General features: G+C 55.5%; 2 protein-coding genes and 1 pseudogene across 6 annotated transcripts; all 3 read right to left on the reverse strand.

Annotated features, from left to right (window-relative positions):
* Window positions 1–507: 507 nt before the first annotated feature.
* Window positions 508–2,750, reverse strand: ADM5 (adrenomedullin 5 (putative)). The gene is made up of 2 exons (XM_072771258.1): window positions 1,358–2,750; window positions 508–1,171 (listed from the first exon to the last, which is right to left on the reverse strand). The coding sequence occupies exons 1-2, from the start codon at window positions 1,459–1,461 to the stop codon at window positions 919–921; spliced, it is 357 nt and encodes a 118-aa protein (XP_072627359.1). The 5' UTR covers window positions 1,462–2,750; the 3' UTR covers window positions 508–918.
* Window positions 2,751–2,857: 107 nt separating this feature from the next.
* PRMT1 (protein arginine methyltransferase 1) lies at window positions 2,858–12,907 on the reverse strand. 5 transcript variants are annotated; one of them, XM_072771214.1, is made up of 11 exons: window positions 12,758–12,856; window positions 10,524–10,577; window positions 9,868–9,969; window positions 8,932–9,087; window positions 8,727–8,790; window positions 6,768–6,910; window positions 5,912–5,999; window positions 5,691–5,806; window positions 4,624–4,774; window positions 4,227–4,348; window positions 2,858–3,159 (listed from the first exon to the last, which is right to left on the reverse strand). In XM_072771214.1, the coding sequence occupies exons 1-11, from the start codon at window positions 12,791–12,793 to the stop codon at window positions 3,076–3,078; spliced, it is 1,116 nt and encodes a 371-aa protein (XP_072627315.1). In that variant the 5' UTR covers window positions 12,794–12,856; the 3' UTR covers window positions 2,858–3,075. The 5 variants fall into 5 exon arrangements, with proteins under 5 accessions (XP_072627315.1, XP_072627325.1, XP_072627318.1 ...); XM_072771224.1 differs by lacking the exon at window positions 12,758–12,856 and adding an exon at window positions 12,189–12,398; XM_072771217.1 differs by lacking the exon at window positions 10,524–10,577 and having other exon boundaries at window positions 12,758–12,907.
* Window positions 12,908–15,774: 2,867 nt separating this feature from the next.
* On the reverse strand, window positions 15,775–15,906 carry LOC140609076 (U4 spliceosomal RNA; annotated as a pseudogene).
* Window positions 15,907–16,911: the final 1,005 nt, after the last annotated feature.

Below are 16,911 nucleotides of genomic sequence, written 5' to 3' on the forward strand. Positions count from 1 at the left end.
TTCTATCCCCGCCCCCTCGAAGCCCAGCATCCAATCCTCTCCCTCCGTTCGATCCCCGGTCCTCAGTCTTTTTCTCCTCGGCCTGATTTCGCCATCATTGGCTTCCCGAGTTCTAAGCAGCTTCTCTGCTCCGAACCCCAGGTTCTTGGGCTTCCCACTCCGCTTTGTCTCACTCTCTTTTCTCTCTGAAAACGAGGCTCAGCTTGGAGCTCACGGCCCACCTTTGGGTACACGTAGTCACGCGCGTGGGTGCCCAGATAGAGCGAGTCCAAGTTCTACCGTCCCCAGGAGGGAGGGCTGCTTTGGGGGTTGGGTCAGCCCACCAAAACCGCCCACGGACAATGCAGCTGCACAGATTGGTGCGAAGGAGATGCTACAGCGGATTGGATTCAAGTTAGACAGTCAGAGGGACTTCCGTGTGGGAAAAAGGGCATAGATGGAGGGGAAGAATACACTGGAGACCAGGCTCAGTTTGGGAGGCCGGAATGGGCAGAGACAAGCAGAGGCTGAAACAGGAAACTCGTTTTATTTGTTAGTTTTTTAAAATTGATTTATTCCTGAGAGACACACAGAGAGAGGGGGCAGAGACATAGGCAGAGGGAGAAGCAGCCTCCCTGCAAGGAGCCCGATGTGGGACTCGATCCCAGGACCAGGATCACACCCTGAGCCACAGGCAGACGCTCAACCACTGAGCCACTCAGGCGTCCCAGGAAAATCGTTTTATTAGGTTCTGGACGTTAGTATTCCTTGTACAAGCGAGGTCCGGTGTGCCTCTGGGTCCAGCCCAGTCATGGCGCGGAGACAGTTTTTGAGTGAACCCAGGAGATGGACTGAGGGGAAAAGAAACTTGGGGTGGCGGCCCCAATACACAGATGGGTAAGCTGAGGCTGGGGGGCGGGGGCAGGGACGTGCCTGACGTCACCCAGCAAGCTGGGCACTGCGCAAGCTTGTTTTCAAGCCAGGGTCCTGGAGACGGAGCGGGACTCTGGCCTCGCGCCGGCGGCGGCGCCCGTAGCTGTGGGGGTCCTGGGGCTCGCGGCCCGCCTTCCCCGAGAGCTCCTTGGTGGAGGCCGAGCGGAGCCAGTAGATCATCTCTGGCAGGCGGTGGGTCTGGCATGTGCCCAGGGAACAGAGGCGCCTGCGGTGCTGGGCGACCTGGTGCAGGGGCTGCCTGGGGGAGAGCATGGGAGAAGGCCGGGTTCACACAGAATCCTCTGGAGAAAGGGGTCTCGGTGGGGTGGGGGCAGCCGGTTACAGATCGCCATTCCACCGACGCGGGGAGCAGTGACCTGAAGAGGGCGCACGCTCCTCGCGATCTCCTTCCCGCCCTGTCCCCGCTGCCCCCCGCCTTTCTCACCTGCCCACGGAGTCCGGATCCCCCAGGATGGAGGAGGCGAGAAGCAACAGGAGGATGTGGGAAGTCATCGTGGGGTGGGGCCGCGCGCGGTCCTTGAAACCCATGGGCGCAGCGACCCCTCGGGGGTGCGGCCCCGCCCCTGTCCAAGTCCAGTAATCCCCTCGGTGCTCGCGTGGGGGCCAGTCCCCACTCCCCAGGTAGGGAAGACTGAGAGCAAGAGTCCAGGGGGCCACACCACGCCAGGAGAAAGCTCAGAATCCGGACTCCCACGTCCTAGGAGCCCTGACGGGTATGGTCACACAGCGGAGCTGTCTGTGACCCTGGGAAGCCTCGGGAGGGCGACCCCTTTAAGGCGGAGGGAAGAGGGGCGGGGCGGCCGACACCTGCTACTGGTGACACAGCTTAGAGCTTCCAGGAAAGGGGTGGGGGCAGGGAGGCTCTGAACTCTGGGGACCTCAGCCTCAACCCATGGGGAACTGATGTCTCATAGGCCGGGGTCCTTCGTGGGTTGGGCAATGCAGGGCGGGTGCCAGCCACCAAGGGATGTGGGCAAAGGGAGTCTGGGCCCTAGCATAGCCTGCAACACTATCCCAGGAGAGGAGTAGGTGCAGCCAGGTGTGAAGTGCCCCCAGGCCCAGGGCTCCAGGTGTGGTGGTGAAGTCATGGTGGCTTGGGTGACCCTTAGGTGTCCTGTGTATAACAGCATCCTGGGAGATGGACTGGGGGCTCTGTGCACATGCCGGGGGGAGAGGATCAGGTGTAGATGCCACACCTGCAGCAGAGGCTGGAAAGGCAGTCCCCAGGGAGCTGTCAGTAGGGCCTGAGTCTATCTCTGGAAGGTAGGGGTGGCAGAGCCTTCCTGCTGCCCTAAGGTGGAACACCCCCCCAATCCTTGTCTCCCAAGTCCCAAGCGAGGCTGGAGAAGGAAACAGACACACACTCCCCCACAAAGAATTCTATCCCCTTTACACTCCATGACTCAGTTTCCCCAGCTGCAAAGGGCAGGGCAGCAGTCACTGCCAGTCAGCCCTGGCCTGGCCTTGGAGGGTCCTGGACAGGAAAAAACAGCCAGACAGTGGAACAATATGTGTGCCTGGGGGGGGGGGGGGGGTGCGGGGGAGATGGCTTTCTGGGAAACCCAAGAGCCCAGCTCTGCTGGGAACCCACACCCCAACCCCCCTCCAGCCCAGCAGGGCAACCAAAAGGGAACAGGGCCTCAGGGGGCACATGAGGGAGGGGGATGGGAGGGCACGTGGACTGGAGAGAGAGATGGGGGAACACAGCCAGGAGGAGGGCCCTGGAAATCAGAGACTACAAGAGGCCAGAGACAGGGAGGAGACCTTAAGAAACAGATGTGGGGATGGGGACCTGACAGCTTCCAGCAGGTACTGTCCCAGAACTCCCCCTCCCCCATACCGCAACCCCCACCGCTCAGGCTGCCAACTCCGCACCTGCAGATGGAATCCCAAACCCCCCTTCGCCCCCCAGGAAGCCAAGCCATCCCAGCTGAGGATTTATTGGCGTAAATGCAACCATATAAAAACATAAGTTATGAAAAACACAGTCACGATGTGCCCCGCCCCAGCCCAGGCCCCTAAAACCCCCTTCTGAGGGAGGGAAGGAGAGGAAGGGGGAGCCCCCAAACTGCCTAAGAACGCCGCAGCCCCTGGGCCCGTGCAGGGCCGGCCCGGGCGGGGTGGGAGAAGCCGGGCGCCGCCTCAGCGCATTCGGTAGTCCGTGGAGCAGGACAGCTCACACAGCTGGCCCTTGAAGTCCAGATCGATGGTGAAGTCCAGGTCACGCTGTGGGGAGAGGGCACGTGTGAAGGGGACCGGACACGGACCGGGCAGATATCTGGAACTGTCTGAGTCAGGCAGCAGCAGGGGGAGGGGGGCCAGCCCTCCCAGAGGCTCCCCAGAGACCCCACATCAGGCTGGAAGACTCCACACTGTTGCTCCCTCAGCATGTCCTCAACCCTGCCTCCCAGTGACAGCTCCTGGGACACCCTCAAACGCACCTGGAACCCAGCCAGACCTGCCCCCGCTCAGGGCAGAGCCCAGCTGCTCTGTCTCTTGCATAAAGACTGTTCCCCATCAAAAACATTCCCATCAGTAAAGCAGAGGGAAGTTGCTCCTTCCCTCTTTTCTGAGAAGCAAACCTCTCTTCCAGCACACTTCCTCCTCCTCGGCAGGATCCACTGGTCCCAACCCCACTGTCCGCACGTCCTCTGCTTCCAAGCTTCCTGGAAGCCGATCTTCCTTCCGGGCTCCCCACCCCCCAGTGCTCCCTGGAAAAGCTTGGGCCAAGGTCGCCAGTAACCCTGATGACTTCTGCCCTCAGGCCTCCTGGCGCAGCGCAGCACAGCGCAGCGCCCCAGGCCCCCAGGTTTCCTCCCTGCTCCTCTAGGCCTCTCCTCCTGTTGCTTTACTCTGGGGTTTCCCACACTCTGTTACTATGGACACCGGGAGCCAGGGTCCAGGACTCTTTGTTGTCCTGTGCTGGATGCCAATAGCATCCCTCCTCCAGTTGTGTGAGAATCCAAAATGTCTCCAGATAGCAACAGATGTCCCGGGGCGGGGGGGGCACTGGTGGCAGCAAAACTGCCCCTGGTGGGCAGTGGAGGACCTCTAGCCTCCCTTAGAAAAGGGGCATGGCTTTGGGGCACCCCCTCCACCACACCCGCAGTTTGGCACTCCTAGCCTGGGCCCCTGCCCTGGACTCCAGGTTCCAGACCCTCTGCCTCCCATTGACTCAGGGTCTCCCCAGGGGTGGCAGACTCAACTTGGCTGAGGGCTGCTGGGGCTCCAAAACAGGTCGAGAGAGGTGTCCCCACCTGAGCCCACCCCCTCACCCCCCAGCAGCGCCTCACATTATTCTTGGCATTGGGCCGCATGCCAATGGTGCCAAAAATTTCCTCGCCCGTCTTCACGGTCAGGTAGTCCTCCATGTAGAACACGGTCTGCTTCCAGTGCGTGTACGGGGACTCAGGGCCTGGGGATACAGTCAGATCAGCTCCCAGGCTTCCTGCCCACCCCCCATGACCTTTATGGAGCCTTGACTGGGGTCCGCTGTCCCTGAATCCTTTTACCCACCACAAGCCTCGAAGAGGGCCTGCTGTCTATGGTTTCCAAGTAGGGAAATGAAGACATGACATGCTCAGGGGAGCCAGCAGAGCCTGCAGCACAGCCTGGGTCCCCAGTGTCCCCCTGGCTCCCTCCACTGGTTCCTGGTCCTCCCCCATCCCCCAGGCCCTGCCCCATGCTCACTGGTGGAGAAGCCCGTCCTCTTGTGGCAGCGGGTGAACTCGATGTTGAAGTAGGCCACCAGGGCGTGCACGTAGTCATTCCGCTTCACTTGCAGGCAGAAGGGGGAGGTGAAGGTCAGGTCCTCCACCTTGACAGTATAGATGTCCACCTCCTGCGGGACAGGCCCCGTGAGCCCCACTCCCCAACACCCAGCCCAGCATTCAGCAGAAAAGCCTGGGGGGAGCCACGCTGCTGCCCCCATTCCCTTCTCTCCCACATCCTAAGCCCCAGGCTAGAGAGTCCTACTTTCCAGAGCCCCTGCTTCTGCTTGGGAGAACTGCCTGGTGCTCCTCTTCTCCAAGGCCTTCGCCCTGCCCGGGGCCACCCACACAGTGGCTCTTCTCGGGACTCCCCAACTTCCACCCTCCCCCCACCATAGCCCTAAACTCGACATACCAATCAACACAATAATTTTGAAACACTGTCAATTAGATCATGTCAAAGCCCTGCTCAACACCCTCCGAGGGCTCCCTGGCACCCACCCTCCCAGCTGTTCTGTGTCCACACGCTCTAGACTTCCTCCTCCTCCACCAGGTTTGGGCCGCCCCTCACAGTCAGAGCAACCCTAGGATTCACCCCTCTGTCCAGCTCCCAGTGCGGTCCCAACCCAGCACATGCCGGACACCAAGGGGCTCATGAACTGGTCACAACAAAGGATTAACAGCAGCCCCCGTGTGTATAAACTCACTCTAGGCCTTGGGCTTCCTGCTCTTTGTGTGCTGGCAAAGGGTCCTAGCTGCCTGGCTCAGGGACACCCCTCTGGAGTGCTTCTCCCCCGGAGCAGGGCCAGCTAGTCCGGTCTTGGTCTTGCTCGCTGGGGGCCTGGAACCACCCGCCAGGCTTAGCTCGCCAGGCTTAGCTCGCAATGAAGCAGCTTCCCCAGGCCTCTAGCGCCACCTCTAGTCACAGGCTGGACTCCCAGATCTCAGGTAGGAACTGAGGGACCTGATGTCTTGCTGGGGTCAGGTGGTGGGCCTTCTTTGGTTCCAACCCTGGGGACCCCAGGCCACAATCACCGCCCCCCTCACCTTTATGAGGCAGGCGTTGGTGACCAGCTGCTTGGGGTCTACCACGTCCACCAGGGGCTCCTTGATGGCCACGTCTTTGATGCAGGACATGTCAAAGCCGTACACGTTCTCCCACCCTGGGGTGTCAGGCAGGGAGGAGGGGTGAGCCCATTAGGGGTGCCCAGGCCAAACCTGCCTCCCCCCCACCTCAAGCTGCTATGCCCCCCTCCCCCCCAGCTCACAGTGAATCTTGTAGTCTTTGTACTGCCGGTCTTCGATGGCTGTCACATACAGCGTGGCTCGGTCCGGGAAGATGAGGCCATCAGGTGCCTGCCAAGGGGTCAGGTGAGGGTGTGAAGGGGGGGGCCTTGGAACCGTGCCCCCAGACCACAACAACTTGGGTCTCTATCCCCACCCTGGTCTGAGCCACCGGGCTTCCTACAATGGCCTCCTAGCTGGTTCCTGGCTTCTGCCCTCATGCCCACATCTATTCTCCACATGGCTGCCAGGCAGCATCCAGCAGCACCAAAGTCAGGGCTGTCCTTCATAGGTTCTAAAGGCTCTGCAGAACCCTCCCTGGCTCCTGAGAGGAAAACTAGTCTCATGGTGGAGAGGACAGGGAGGCACTCAGGCCCATCCACTCCTTCCCTTCTGTTTTCCCTGCTATTCCTCAACACACAGTAAAAACACTCCTGCCCCAGGACATTTGCACCAGTTCCTCTTTGCCCCAGATCTTATGTAGCTCTTTCCCCTTGTTCAGGTCTGTGATCTCCCCCCACCAGGAGGCCTGCTTGGATCTGAGCACCTGGAACCATGGCCCTCTAGCCTCTCCCCATCTTTTGCCCTGCTACAATCTTCTTCCTAGCACCAACTACCTCATGACTCTGTCTCCTGGACACTGCTGCCTGTTACATCCCATTTTGGCTTTGGACCCTCCAACATCTGAGCGGTCAATCCCCTGTATCAAGTCCCCTGTGTGGGAAATACCTAGCACAGCTTTTGGTTTTCTGCCCAGATCCCAACTGGCAGGTGTCCTGCACACAGTCGGAGGAGGAGCCCTGCCTGTAGGAACCACTCCCGCCCCACTAGGGGCCTCACCAGCCACTTGTCTCGGGCATAGAGCACGGTGTTGAGCATTGACTCGTAGAAAAGGCAGTAGCCCATCCACTCGCTGATAATGATGTCCACCTTCTCCACCGGAAGCTCTACTTCCTCCACCTTGCCCTTGATGATGGTCACCACTGTAGGGGGCACAGAGAGGGACATGCAACCAGCTCTAAGGAGACACGTCCGCCTGCCTTCCCTGGGGGGTAGCCCATCTTCTCAAGGAAAGGCTAGGGGCTACATGTGGGCTTCTTCAAAGAACTCTGTCAGCTGAAGCCATACTCTGAACTCAGATTTTTTTTTTACTTTTTTGAAAGTAACTCTACACCCAACGTGGGCTCAAACTCATGACCCCAAGATCAAGAGTCACACACTCTATAGACTGAGCCAGCCAGGTGCCCCTCTCTTAACTGTTTTATTTTTTTATTTTTTAAATATTATATTTATTTATTCATGAGAGACACAGAGAGGCAGAGACACAGGCAGAGGGAGAAGCAGGCTCCATGCAGGGAGCCCGATGTGGGACTCGATCCCAGGACTCCAGGATCATGCCCTGGGCCAAAGGCAGGCACTAAACCACTGAGCCACCCAGGGATCCCCTGTTAACTCTGTTTTGAAGTGCATTCATCACTCTGGATAGTTTTAAGACAGAAGCAGAAATTTTGAGTGGATTAGGTATTAAATGATAATAAGACTTTGTCATTAACAGTACAGTCATGTTTTTGAAAGGCTCTATTACACACACACACACACACACACACAGCGGGATTTGCAGAAGGATGACATCACAGTTAGAATTTGCTTCAAATGGATGTATTTAAAGCCAAGTGATGCGTATCTGGGGGTTCATTATACTAATCTCTCATATATATATATATATATATATATATATATATATATGCTAATCTCTTTAAAAAATCACTTCAGGGCGCCTGGGTGGCACAGTCCATTAAGCATCTCTTGGTTTTGGCTCATATCATGATCTGTGTCATGGCACTGGGAACCACTTGGGAGCTCTGACCTCAAGAGGGAGTTCACTTGAGATCTCTCTCCCTCTCCCTCTGCCCCTCCCCCTGCTTACGTTTTTCTCTCTAAACAAATAAGCAAATACATAAAATCTTTATAAATAATCACTTCACTTTCTAAATGCTAGGAGCCTCCACATCCGAAAAACCTACCATCTTCCCACATTCTCTGCCTCTGGAACCTGGCAGATGGGCACTTAAAAGCCACGTGGCAACATTCACACAAAGAACATTTCTGACCCAAGCAGTCCTCCTTTAATAAACTGACCTCCCAGTTCCCCTAGCTGATACATGAAATGACATCACAGGCTCAAGGATGAGCATCTCAGGAGTGGCTAGAAAACCCGCCCCCCGAGCCTGATCAAAAATGTTGGGGTACATGCAGACAATGGTCATTGAAAAGGGTCTTTAAGAGCCTCTCACATCTCAAAATGTGTGAAACTACATGATGAGCAGGTGGAAAAAGTAAAGGGCAAAAGGCTTGCGTGAAATGCTATTTATGTAGAAGCCATGCATGTAAGCGTGATAACATTTACACGTGTATGTGCTCGTAGGTGCAGACTTCTCTGGAAGGCAATGTGGGTTGAACTTAGAAGGGCAGCTGGAAGATCTCTCACCATGGACCCTCGGGTGTCAACCACATGCCTCTACGAACTAAAGACTGCTTCTTGCCCTAGTGTTTGATGAGTAAGGCACTAAACTTGTGACTTCACCACTCAATTTCTAAAAGGGCAGAGCATGCCCGTCACTACTGGTTATAGGTTCTGGGAAGGTGGGATACCCAGGCTGCCAGCAGCTCAGGGCCCATGGTGGGAGAAACAGCTGAATCTGTGTTCAGTGACGACCCCCACCCCATTGCCAAGGGCCCCCGGGGAAGCGGGGCGGTCACCCACTCCATCCCACAAACCCATTCTCTTCCTGGGCTCACCATGGTCTAACTTGTTGGCTTTGACGATCTTCACCGCATAATCAGAGATACTGGAACACTCGATCTGGGGGCCCAGGAAGAAGGGAGGGTGAGACCCCCCCCACTCCCACCCTCAGCCCCCATTCCCCTCCGTCCAATCCCTGAGCCCTAAGGGGCCCCTCTCTGTCCCCTGGCCCTGGCCCACCCACCTGCCCAGGACACTCACCCCAATGACCTTGCGGGCTCCAGCCTTGGCAGCAAACATACAGAGGATCCCTGTGCCCGAGCCCACATCCAACACCACCTTGTCTTTGAAGAGGTGCCGGTTGTGAAACATGGAGTTTCGGTAGGTGAGGGTGCGCACCTCATCTTTCAGCATCTCCTGGCAGGGAGAGCGGGCACAAGATACAAACATGCCATGAAGGGGCCTGCGCCCCCAGCTAGAAAATGGGGTGCCCTGGCCTCTGACACACTGGCACTTTGGAAAGCTAGAGCTCAGTCCTCCTGCTTCGTCTTCTTGGAACAAATCATTTTCCTTCCTCCGCGTACCTCAGTTATTCTGTTTGTAAAACCAGACCGGAGGGACTAACAGCTTGGCCTGATTCTACCACTGCCTCCCAAGCCGCAGTGATCCTTGGCTTTATCCAGAACTTAGCGCCACTAGACTGTACACTTAAGAGGTAAATTTTGTTACGTGCATTTTACCACAATTTGGAAAAGAAAAGGTCTCAGCAAGAGAAAAAAAAAAGAGAGAAAAAGAGAAAGGAAAAGAAAAAAATTCTCAGAGTCCCATCTCGACCACGTTCTGGGACCTCAGTGCAAAAGGGTCGGGAAGCCAGCGCACCAAAGGCGGGGCGGTTGGGGGAACAGTCCCACCGCCAGTCACTAGAGGGCGGCAGAGACACGCAGGCCCTGACCTCCGCAGTCTCAGGCAGGCTGAGGGGTGCTCCCCCCTCCCCAGCCTCCCAGGAGCGCCAGGCTAAGCTCCGTCTCCAAGGCAACGGCTGGGAGAGGCGACCCCGGGGTGTGTGCCTCACACCCAGAGGGGCGGCCAAGCCCGCTGCCAGGGGAGGCAGTGCGCATGCGTGGGAAATTCAGCCCCAGCCTTCCCAAACATTAACCCCCTCAAGATCCAGCAGCTTTAGGAGCTGTTCACACTCACCTCGTGAATGCCGAAGTGAGCATAGGAATCAAAGTAGTAATCTTTGGACGTCATGTCCTCAGCATTGGGCTTCTCGCTGCTTTCTGCCTGGCCACAGGAGACCTGGGAGAGGGTGGACGGGAGCAGAGGTTAAATCTGGGGGCTCTCCAAGGCCTCTTAAACCTCCAGGTCCCTACTTCTCCCTGGAGAACAGATCCTCCCCCCAATCATACCATGGCAACCCTAAAGGCCCCACCTGCCGTCCTGCCTCCCCCACGAGCCCCAAAACCTTACAACCCCACTTTCCTCTTCCAGGACCCCCCCAGAGCACCATCCAAGGGAGCACCCCAATACCTCAGCCACGCCTACCATCTCTCCAGTCTTTCTGCCCCCGTCTCTAGCTCAGCCCACAGCTGGGGAGGGGAGGGGAAGGCAGAATTGGGGCAGACACGGGAAGGGCAGGTGGGGGGGCTGGAAATGGAGTTAAGGAAGTAGCCACGGTATTTGGGGAGGCCAGATGGGAGCCACAGACCTGGAGGGTGGTTTGTACTAACGGTTTGGGGGCACAGGGTAAACTGGTTTGAAGCGAGAGAAATCATGGTTAGCCTGCTAGAAAGGGCCTGATAATGTGGCAAGATATATGTATGTGGGGAAGGGTCTCACAAAAGGATATTTACTTCTTCAAGAGGCGGCTGGAGGCTCATCCCATTAGCCAAGGTGGCTACAAAATTCTAGGAGAGAGTAACAGGGAGAAAGGATTAGCTACTGGGAGTGGCTAGGGGAGGGCCAGGCCAGGGGACCCCAGCTCACAGGGGAGGGGGTGTTTCCTGCAATTTTCTTTTTCCTTGGTGGGGAGTGGTGGCAGAGGGAGTAAAGAGGCAGGGCTGTTTTCAAAAGGGGGTGGGAAAAGTGGGGGGAGAAGAGATGGGGTTCTGTCCCAGCTACGGCTGGAGAGATGGTGGCCCGCCCCCACGTTGCCCTCTCTGGCCAGGCACCTGACCATACACACCTCCCCCATCCAGGCCAGAGGAGCTGGCACCCGCCAGGCACACAGGCACTGCCAGCTGTCACTCCCCCTCATCATCTAATCCCCCCCAGATTAGGTGACACTTCCTGACACACACACACACACCCCCATCCCAGGGTGCCAAGAGTAGCTGGGTGGGGGGGGGGGGCCGCTGGCAGTGTGTACCCACTGGGCATCTACCACCTTTGCAAACAAGCCTCTTGTCTAAGAGGATTCCAGAAAGGAGGTGTGGCACACAGGCACCCCTACCAGAGTTGGCACCCTGACCCCTAGCTCCTGCCTTGGGCTCAGGAAGCCCCAAACAAAACCACCAGCTGGAGCCAATCTCCAAGCTTCGTTCCCTCTTCCCAGGAAGGTAGAGTCCCAGGGAGGAGGCCAAACTCTGGCCCCTCAAACCCATTGACACCCATCCCAGGGCCCAAAGCCCCTGGGGTGTGGGGCCAAATCCTGAGGCAACCTCTAAAAGAGATATTTCCTCCACCCATACAGACTCTGGTCCAGGAGAGAGCCAAGGGGGATGGAAGTCATTGGAGTGACCCCTGGGGGCCGCTGGCCCCCAATGCTACAAGGTAAGAGGAGGGATCATGCAGGCCCCATCAGATGACATCTCTTCCGGATATGACCACTCTCCAGGCCCCTCAGAAGCACGAAGTCACACACAAGACCCACTCAGCTCCAAGCCCCGCCCCCATTCTCCCAAGCCAGTGAGGACACCTACAAAGAAGGGTGACGGGTAAGGGGATTTCCCACTGGGACCCATTTCTCAATACCACTAACACCACAGCCGAGCAAGTCCCAAGGGAGCTTGAAACAGCACCGGAACCAAGCCCACATGGCTGCACAAGAATCAAACTTCTCAGGACACCATCTCAAGCCTCCAGGCTCAGGACCCTCAAACAGGGCTTCAGAAAGGGGGAGGTCATCTCCCACCTTCGCGTATCTAGGCGCCGAGGAGAGAAAAGTCTCCAGTAGGAGGTAGCTTATATTCCCCCACAAGCTCTTCCCAGCAGAGACTCTCCCTCCCTTAGCCCGGGAGGGCTCCAAAGGGGAGGTGGGCTTTGGGACACGCCCCATGAAAAAGATGTCCCTCCCACACACCCAGAAATGGCCACAAGGGGGTGCACGACGCCTTATCGGGAAGAATCTCCTTCAACCAGAGGCCCCCCCACCACCCGGAGGGAGGTCACAGGGGCATGCCCCATCCCCCCAGCTCCCAGAGCCCCGGGAAGGGGGGAATCCAGGGACAGGAAACCGGGGGCCCGGAGGGAACCAATCCTTCCTCTTCCTCCAATCCCAACCCCTGAGTCCACGAAACCTGGACCGAAGCCTAAGGAGATGCCGCGGTATCGGGAACGGGGTTGTGGAGGGCCGAGCTACACTGCCCCTCCCGAGAGACTCTACTTCTCGGAGGGACAGAAGTGAGCCCACGCCGAGGGGTACGTCGCGATCCCGGGGGAAAGGGCAGGGGGCCTCCGAGGGAGGGTCGGAGCCTCCTCTCCGCCCCCCCCCGGGGCGCCCCTCCCCCGGCCGGGGGCGGGGCCTTTGTCCCGCACGTGGAGCCCGCCGGGCCACCGGGCACGGCACACCCCCTCCCCACCCACCGTGCCGCGGCCACGTGGGGGCCAGGCCGGAAGCGCCCCCAGCCCTCCTCCACGTGGGAGGGGGCACGACACCCTCGGCTCGACAGAGTGCCGCAGACCCCCGAAAGCTAGGAAACCCGAACCTCTGACTGTATCCCGCGATCCGCAGCATGCGGCGTCCCCACCGTACGGCTGAGAACCTTCAGCCCCAATCCGCCCATTCGGGGCCCCTTCCCCACGACGGAGGCACAAAACATCGACCCCCAAACCGCCCCCCACCCCCGGCAGCGCTCCAGGCGCTCACCTCCATGATGCAGTTCGCGGCCTCGGCTGCCGCCATCTTCACCCGCACCTACTCCTCCTCCTGCCGCCGAGACCCCCCCCTTTCTCCGCACTCCCCCGGGACCGCCTTATACCGGAGGGTCCACGACCCGCCCACCACGACCCCGCCAGGAGATTTCATTGGCAACGGAGGCGGCCCGTCTGAGGATGTCGCTTGCTAATTGGGCAAAGAGAGACGCCCATCAAAGCTGAGGGGCCCGCCCAGTCTGGTGTGCGGAGCCCCGCCCCCTTAAGTCGACGGGGATGGGAAAGACTGCCCGTCTATCGCAAGAACCGTGACTGCTGATTGGGCAAAGTCTACCAGAAGTTCCCGCCCCTGTCCCCCCAGCACCGCCTCAAAGCTTCCCGGCGGGCCCCGCGTTAAGCGGACATCTTGAAAGGGAGCTGTCCATCATCAAAACAACCCGCCTCTTAATAGATGCTATTGGTTTATCCTGAGCGTGACGTCATGAAGCCTTTGCACCGCCCCCGTCAAGCTGCTGGTCTCAAGGAGAACGCGGCGATTGGCCCATGAGAAGGGGAGGAGAGACGGGCCTTTAGGCTCCAGCGATTGGCTCAATGAACAGTCACTCCTCAGCCACTCGGTGGATTCTCCCAGTCGCAGGGGAGGGGGGGGAAGTTCAGGAGGAAGGAGGGAGCTTGTGGTCATTTACCTGAGGGACAGACTGGAGACCTGAGAGGTCCAGAGAAAAGGAGGGCTTGTCTGGTGTGCGGTGCAAGTCAGCAAGAGGACTCAGGCCTCGAGACATATAAGCACCTAGCCCTCTACCTAACTTCCGAGTTTTTTAAATCCAACAACCCCACTCAAGCCACTTGGCCTTTGCCGAGTCCCTCCCCCTGCTAAAAACACGCACCTCCCTTTGTCTGCCGACTCCTATATATCAGCCGGGGCACACCTTCGATGCCACCTCCTCCAGGAAGCGTTCCTCCTCTTACAGGGACCCATGATAAATTGAAAACATCATAAACTGAAAATGCATTCAAATTTAATCCACCTAGGGCGCCTGGGTGGCTCAGTGGTTGATCGGCTGCCTTTGGCTCAGCCATACCGGGTACCTGGGATCAAGTCCTACATGGGCGGGGCTCCCGGGGGGCTCCTCGCAGGGAGCTGCTTCTCCCTCTGCCTATGTCTCTGCCTCTCTCTCTGTGTCTCTCATGAATAAATAAATAAAATCTTTAAAAAAAAATCAGTGAAAGAATGCACAAAAGAGAACGTACTGTATAATTGTATTCATATAAAGTTTTCTTTGTTTATTTGGGGGGGGAACAGAATCTTAACCAGGTTCCACGCCCAAAGTGGAGCACAACATGGGGCTCAATTCCACGACCCCAGAGATCATGACCTGAGTGGAAGTCAAGTTTAGATGCTTAACTGGCTGAGCCTACCCAGGTGCCCCCATATGACTTTACAGGACTATGATGAATAAAGTGGCTATCCCATGTACAAGTCTTTCTGTGGATGTATATTTTTGTCGTGGGTAAATCTAGAAGCAGATAACTGGGTTGTATGCTAGGCATACCTTTAACTTTATAAGAAACTGCCAAAAAGTTTTCCAATGTGTTCTACCATTTTGCATCCCCATCAGCAATGCATGAAGAGCCTCATGCTCCACATCCTCACCAGCACTTGTTACAAGGAATCTTTAATTTTAACCATCCTGGTGGGTATGAAGAAGTTTCTCCTTGTGGCTGTTGTTTGCATCATCCTGACCACTAATGTTGAGCACTTTTGCCTAGTTTTACAATAGGTATTCTTTTTGTATTCATGATTGTAAACTTTTTTTTTTTAAAGATTTTATTTATTTATTCATGAGAGACACAGAGAGAGAGAGAAAGGGGCAAAGACCTGTGTCTTTGCAGAGGGAGAAGCAGGCTCCACCCAGGGATCCCAACTAGGGACTCGATCCCTTGTCTCCAGGAGTCACGCCCTGGGCTGAAGGCGGCGCTAAACCTCTGAGCCACCGGGCTGACCGGATTTTATTTATTTATCTGACAGAGACAGCAAGAGAGCACAAGCAGGGGGAGTGGCAGAAGAAGGAGAAGCAGGCTCCCTGCTGAGCCAGGAGTCCATTGCAGGGCTCTGACCTGGGCTGAAGGCAGATGCTTTACTGCCTGAGCCACTCAGGCATCCCAAGTTTTTTTTTTTTAAGTCATCCCTGCACCCAACATGGGGTTCGAACTCACAATACCAAGATCAAGAGTTTCATGTTCTTCCAACTGAGCCAGCTAGATGCCCAGAGATTTTAAGTTTTGATGAAGTCCAACTGATCAAATCAGTGCATGTCTTGACCTCTACATAGAGGCTGTGTGGATCCTACAGCTCCTTTCCAAATGTTTCAGCAAGATTTTTTTTTTTTTTAAGATTTTACTTACTTATTCATGAGAGACAGAGAGGCAGAGATACAGGCAGAGGGAGAAGCAGGATCCCTGAGGGGTATCCCATTCAAGACTCGATCCCAGGACCCCAGGATCACCATCTGAGCCAAAGGCACATGCTCAACCACTGAGCCACCCAGGTCCTCCCAGCAAGATTTTTTAACCCTTTTCCCCCTCACTTCCACGTATTTGGCCCAATCAATTACTTTTTGCTCTGTGTTGCTACTAGGAACAAAATTGTAACAAACTATAACACTAGGACATAACCTAATGTCATTAAAAAGGAGGTGGCAGGGTGCCTGGGTGGCTCAGTTGGTTAAACAGCTGCCTTTGGCTCCAGTCATTGTCCCAGGGTCCTGGGATCCAGCCCCATATTGGGCTCCCTACTTAGTAGGGAGGAGCCTGCTTCTTGCTCTCCCTGTCACTCCCCCTGCTTGTGCTCTCTCAAAAATAAACAAACAAATATATATATCTTAAAAAAAAAAAAAAAAGAAAGAAAGAAAGAAAAGAAGAAAAGGAGGTGGCACTGGGCAGAAGGATATACAGGTACAGAGTCCAGGAAAGAGGTCTGAGCTGAAGTCAGAGATGAGGGAGTTGTCAGTGTCTAATTTATGTATTTCGAAGATGGCAGCCACTCCACACTGGACTGTGGTGACTTTGGGGAAAGTTTTCAATTAGCAATAATCATGCTTTGGGTAAACCTCATTGGCTGCAATACTGCCACTGCGCAAAGCTTGGACTGTGGCAAGTCTGAATAAGATGTATTCCAAGTGGTGAAGATTTCATGCTTAAAAAAATCTGCAATTATTTCATTAATATTTTTATATTGATTACATGTTGAAAAGATTGTATTTGGGATACAAAGCAGGGCAGATAAAAACTGTTAAAATTAATTTACAGGTTTCTTTTTTTAAAGTTATTTATTTTAGAGAGAGCGAGCAGAGCAGGAGAGGCAGACGGAGAGAATCTCAAGCAGGCTCCCCACTGAACACAGAGCCCCACTCAGGACCCTGAGCTGAAACCAAGAATCAGACACTTAACTGACTGCAATTCCCAGGCACCCCTACCAGTTACTTTTTACTTTCCTTTAATGGTGCTAGCAAAGTTAACAATGCACTCTAAATGACATATGTGGCTCATATTTTATTTCTATTGGTCAGCACTGCTTTAGGTCACAGATGGGAGTGGACAAAATCACTATGGGGTTGGTGTGATTACAAGAAGGCACGCAGATCTAGGAGGTTCTTGACTTGGGTCAGGCTGAAAATTCAGGCTTCCTGAAGGGGACAGGAGAAATTTACACCTCTCCCTCAACCACAGCTCAGTTCTTCCTTCAGTTAAGAATGTGGGCAACACATCAAAGTATCAAAGTAGAATTAGTTCCTATGACCTGGTCCGCAACATAACTTACAGTGCTTGGATGTCACATGAAATTGTTGCAGATACTCATGTGGTGAGCAGAATTCTAAGATGGCCTTCAGGACTTCTGCCCCTGGCATGATATACCAAGGTGTAGGCTGACTCACATGACAAAAGGGATGGATGTCACTCCTTTGGCAAGGCTACCTTATATGGTGAGGGTAAGAGATTTTACAGATGTAATTAAGGCCCCAAATCAGATCACCTTAATTAAAACGAAGATTATCCTGGAGAGGCCCGACTTAACCAGATAGAAGCCCTTTATTTATTTATTTATTTTTAAAGATTTATTTATTCATGAGAGAGACACAGAGAGACACA

This window comes from Canis lupus, chromosome 1 (genome assembly GCF_048164855.1).
Source record: "Canis lupus baileyi chromosome 1, mCanLup2.hap1, whole genome shotgun sequence".
NCBI classification, from domain to species: domain Eukaryota; kingdom Metazoa; phylum Chordata; class Mammalia; order Carnivora; family Canidae; genus Canis; species Canis lupus.

Excerpts from the sequence above, each read along its gene's own strand:
- ADM5 (XM_072771258.1), bottom strand. The coding sequence starts at position 1,461 with ATGGGTTTCAAGGACCGCGCGCGGCCCCACCCCACGATGACTTCCCAC. Across the intron at positions 1,172-1,357 it reads GATCCGGACTCCGTGGGCAG|GCAGCCCCTGCACCAGGTCG; the intron begins GTGAGAAAGGCG and ends GCTCTCCCCCAG.
- PRMT1 (XM_072771214.1), bottom strand. The coding sequence starts at position 12,793 with ATGGCGGCAGCCGAGGCCGCGAACTGCATCATGGAG. Across the intron at positions 10,578-12,757 it reads CCGCGAACTGCATCATGGAG|AATTTTGTAGCCACCTTGGC; the intron begins GTGAGCGCCTGG and ends ACTCTCTCCTAG. Across the intron at positions 8,791-8,931 it reads GAGCCCGCAAGGTCATTGGG|ATCGAGTGTTCCAGTATCTC; the intron begins GTGAGTGTCCTG and ends CTGGGCCCCCAG.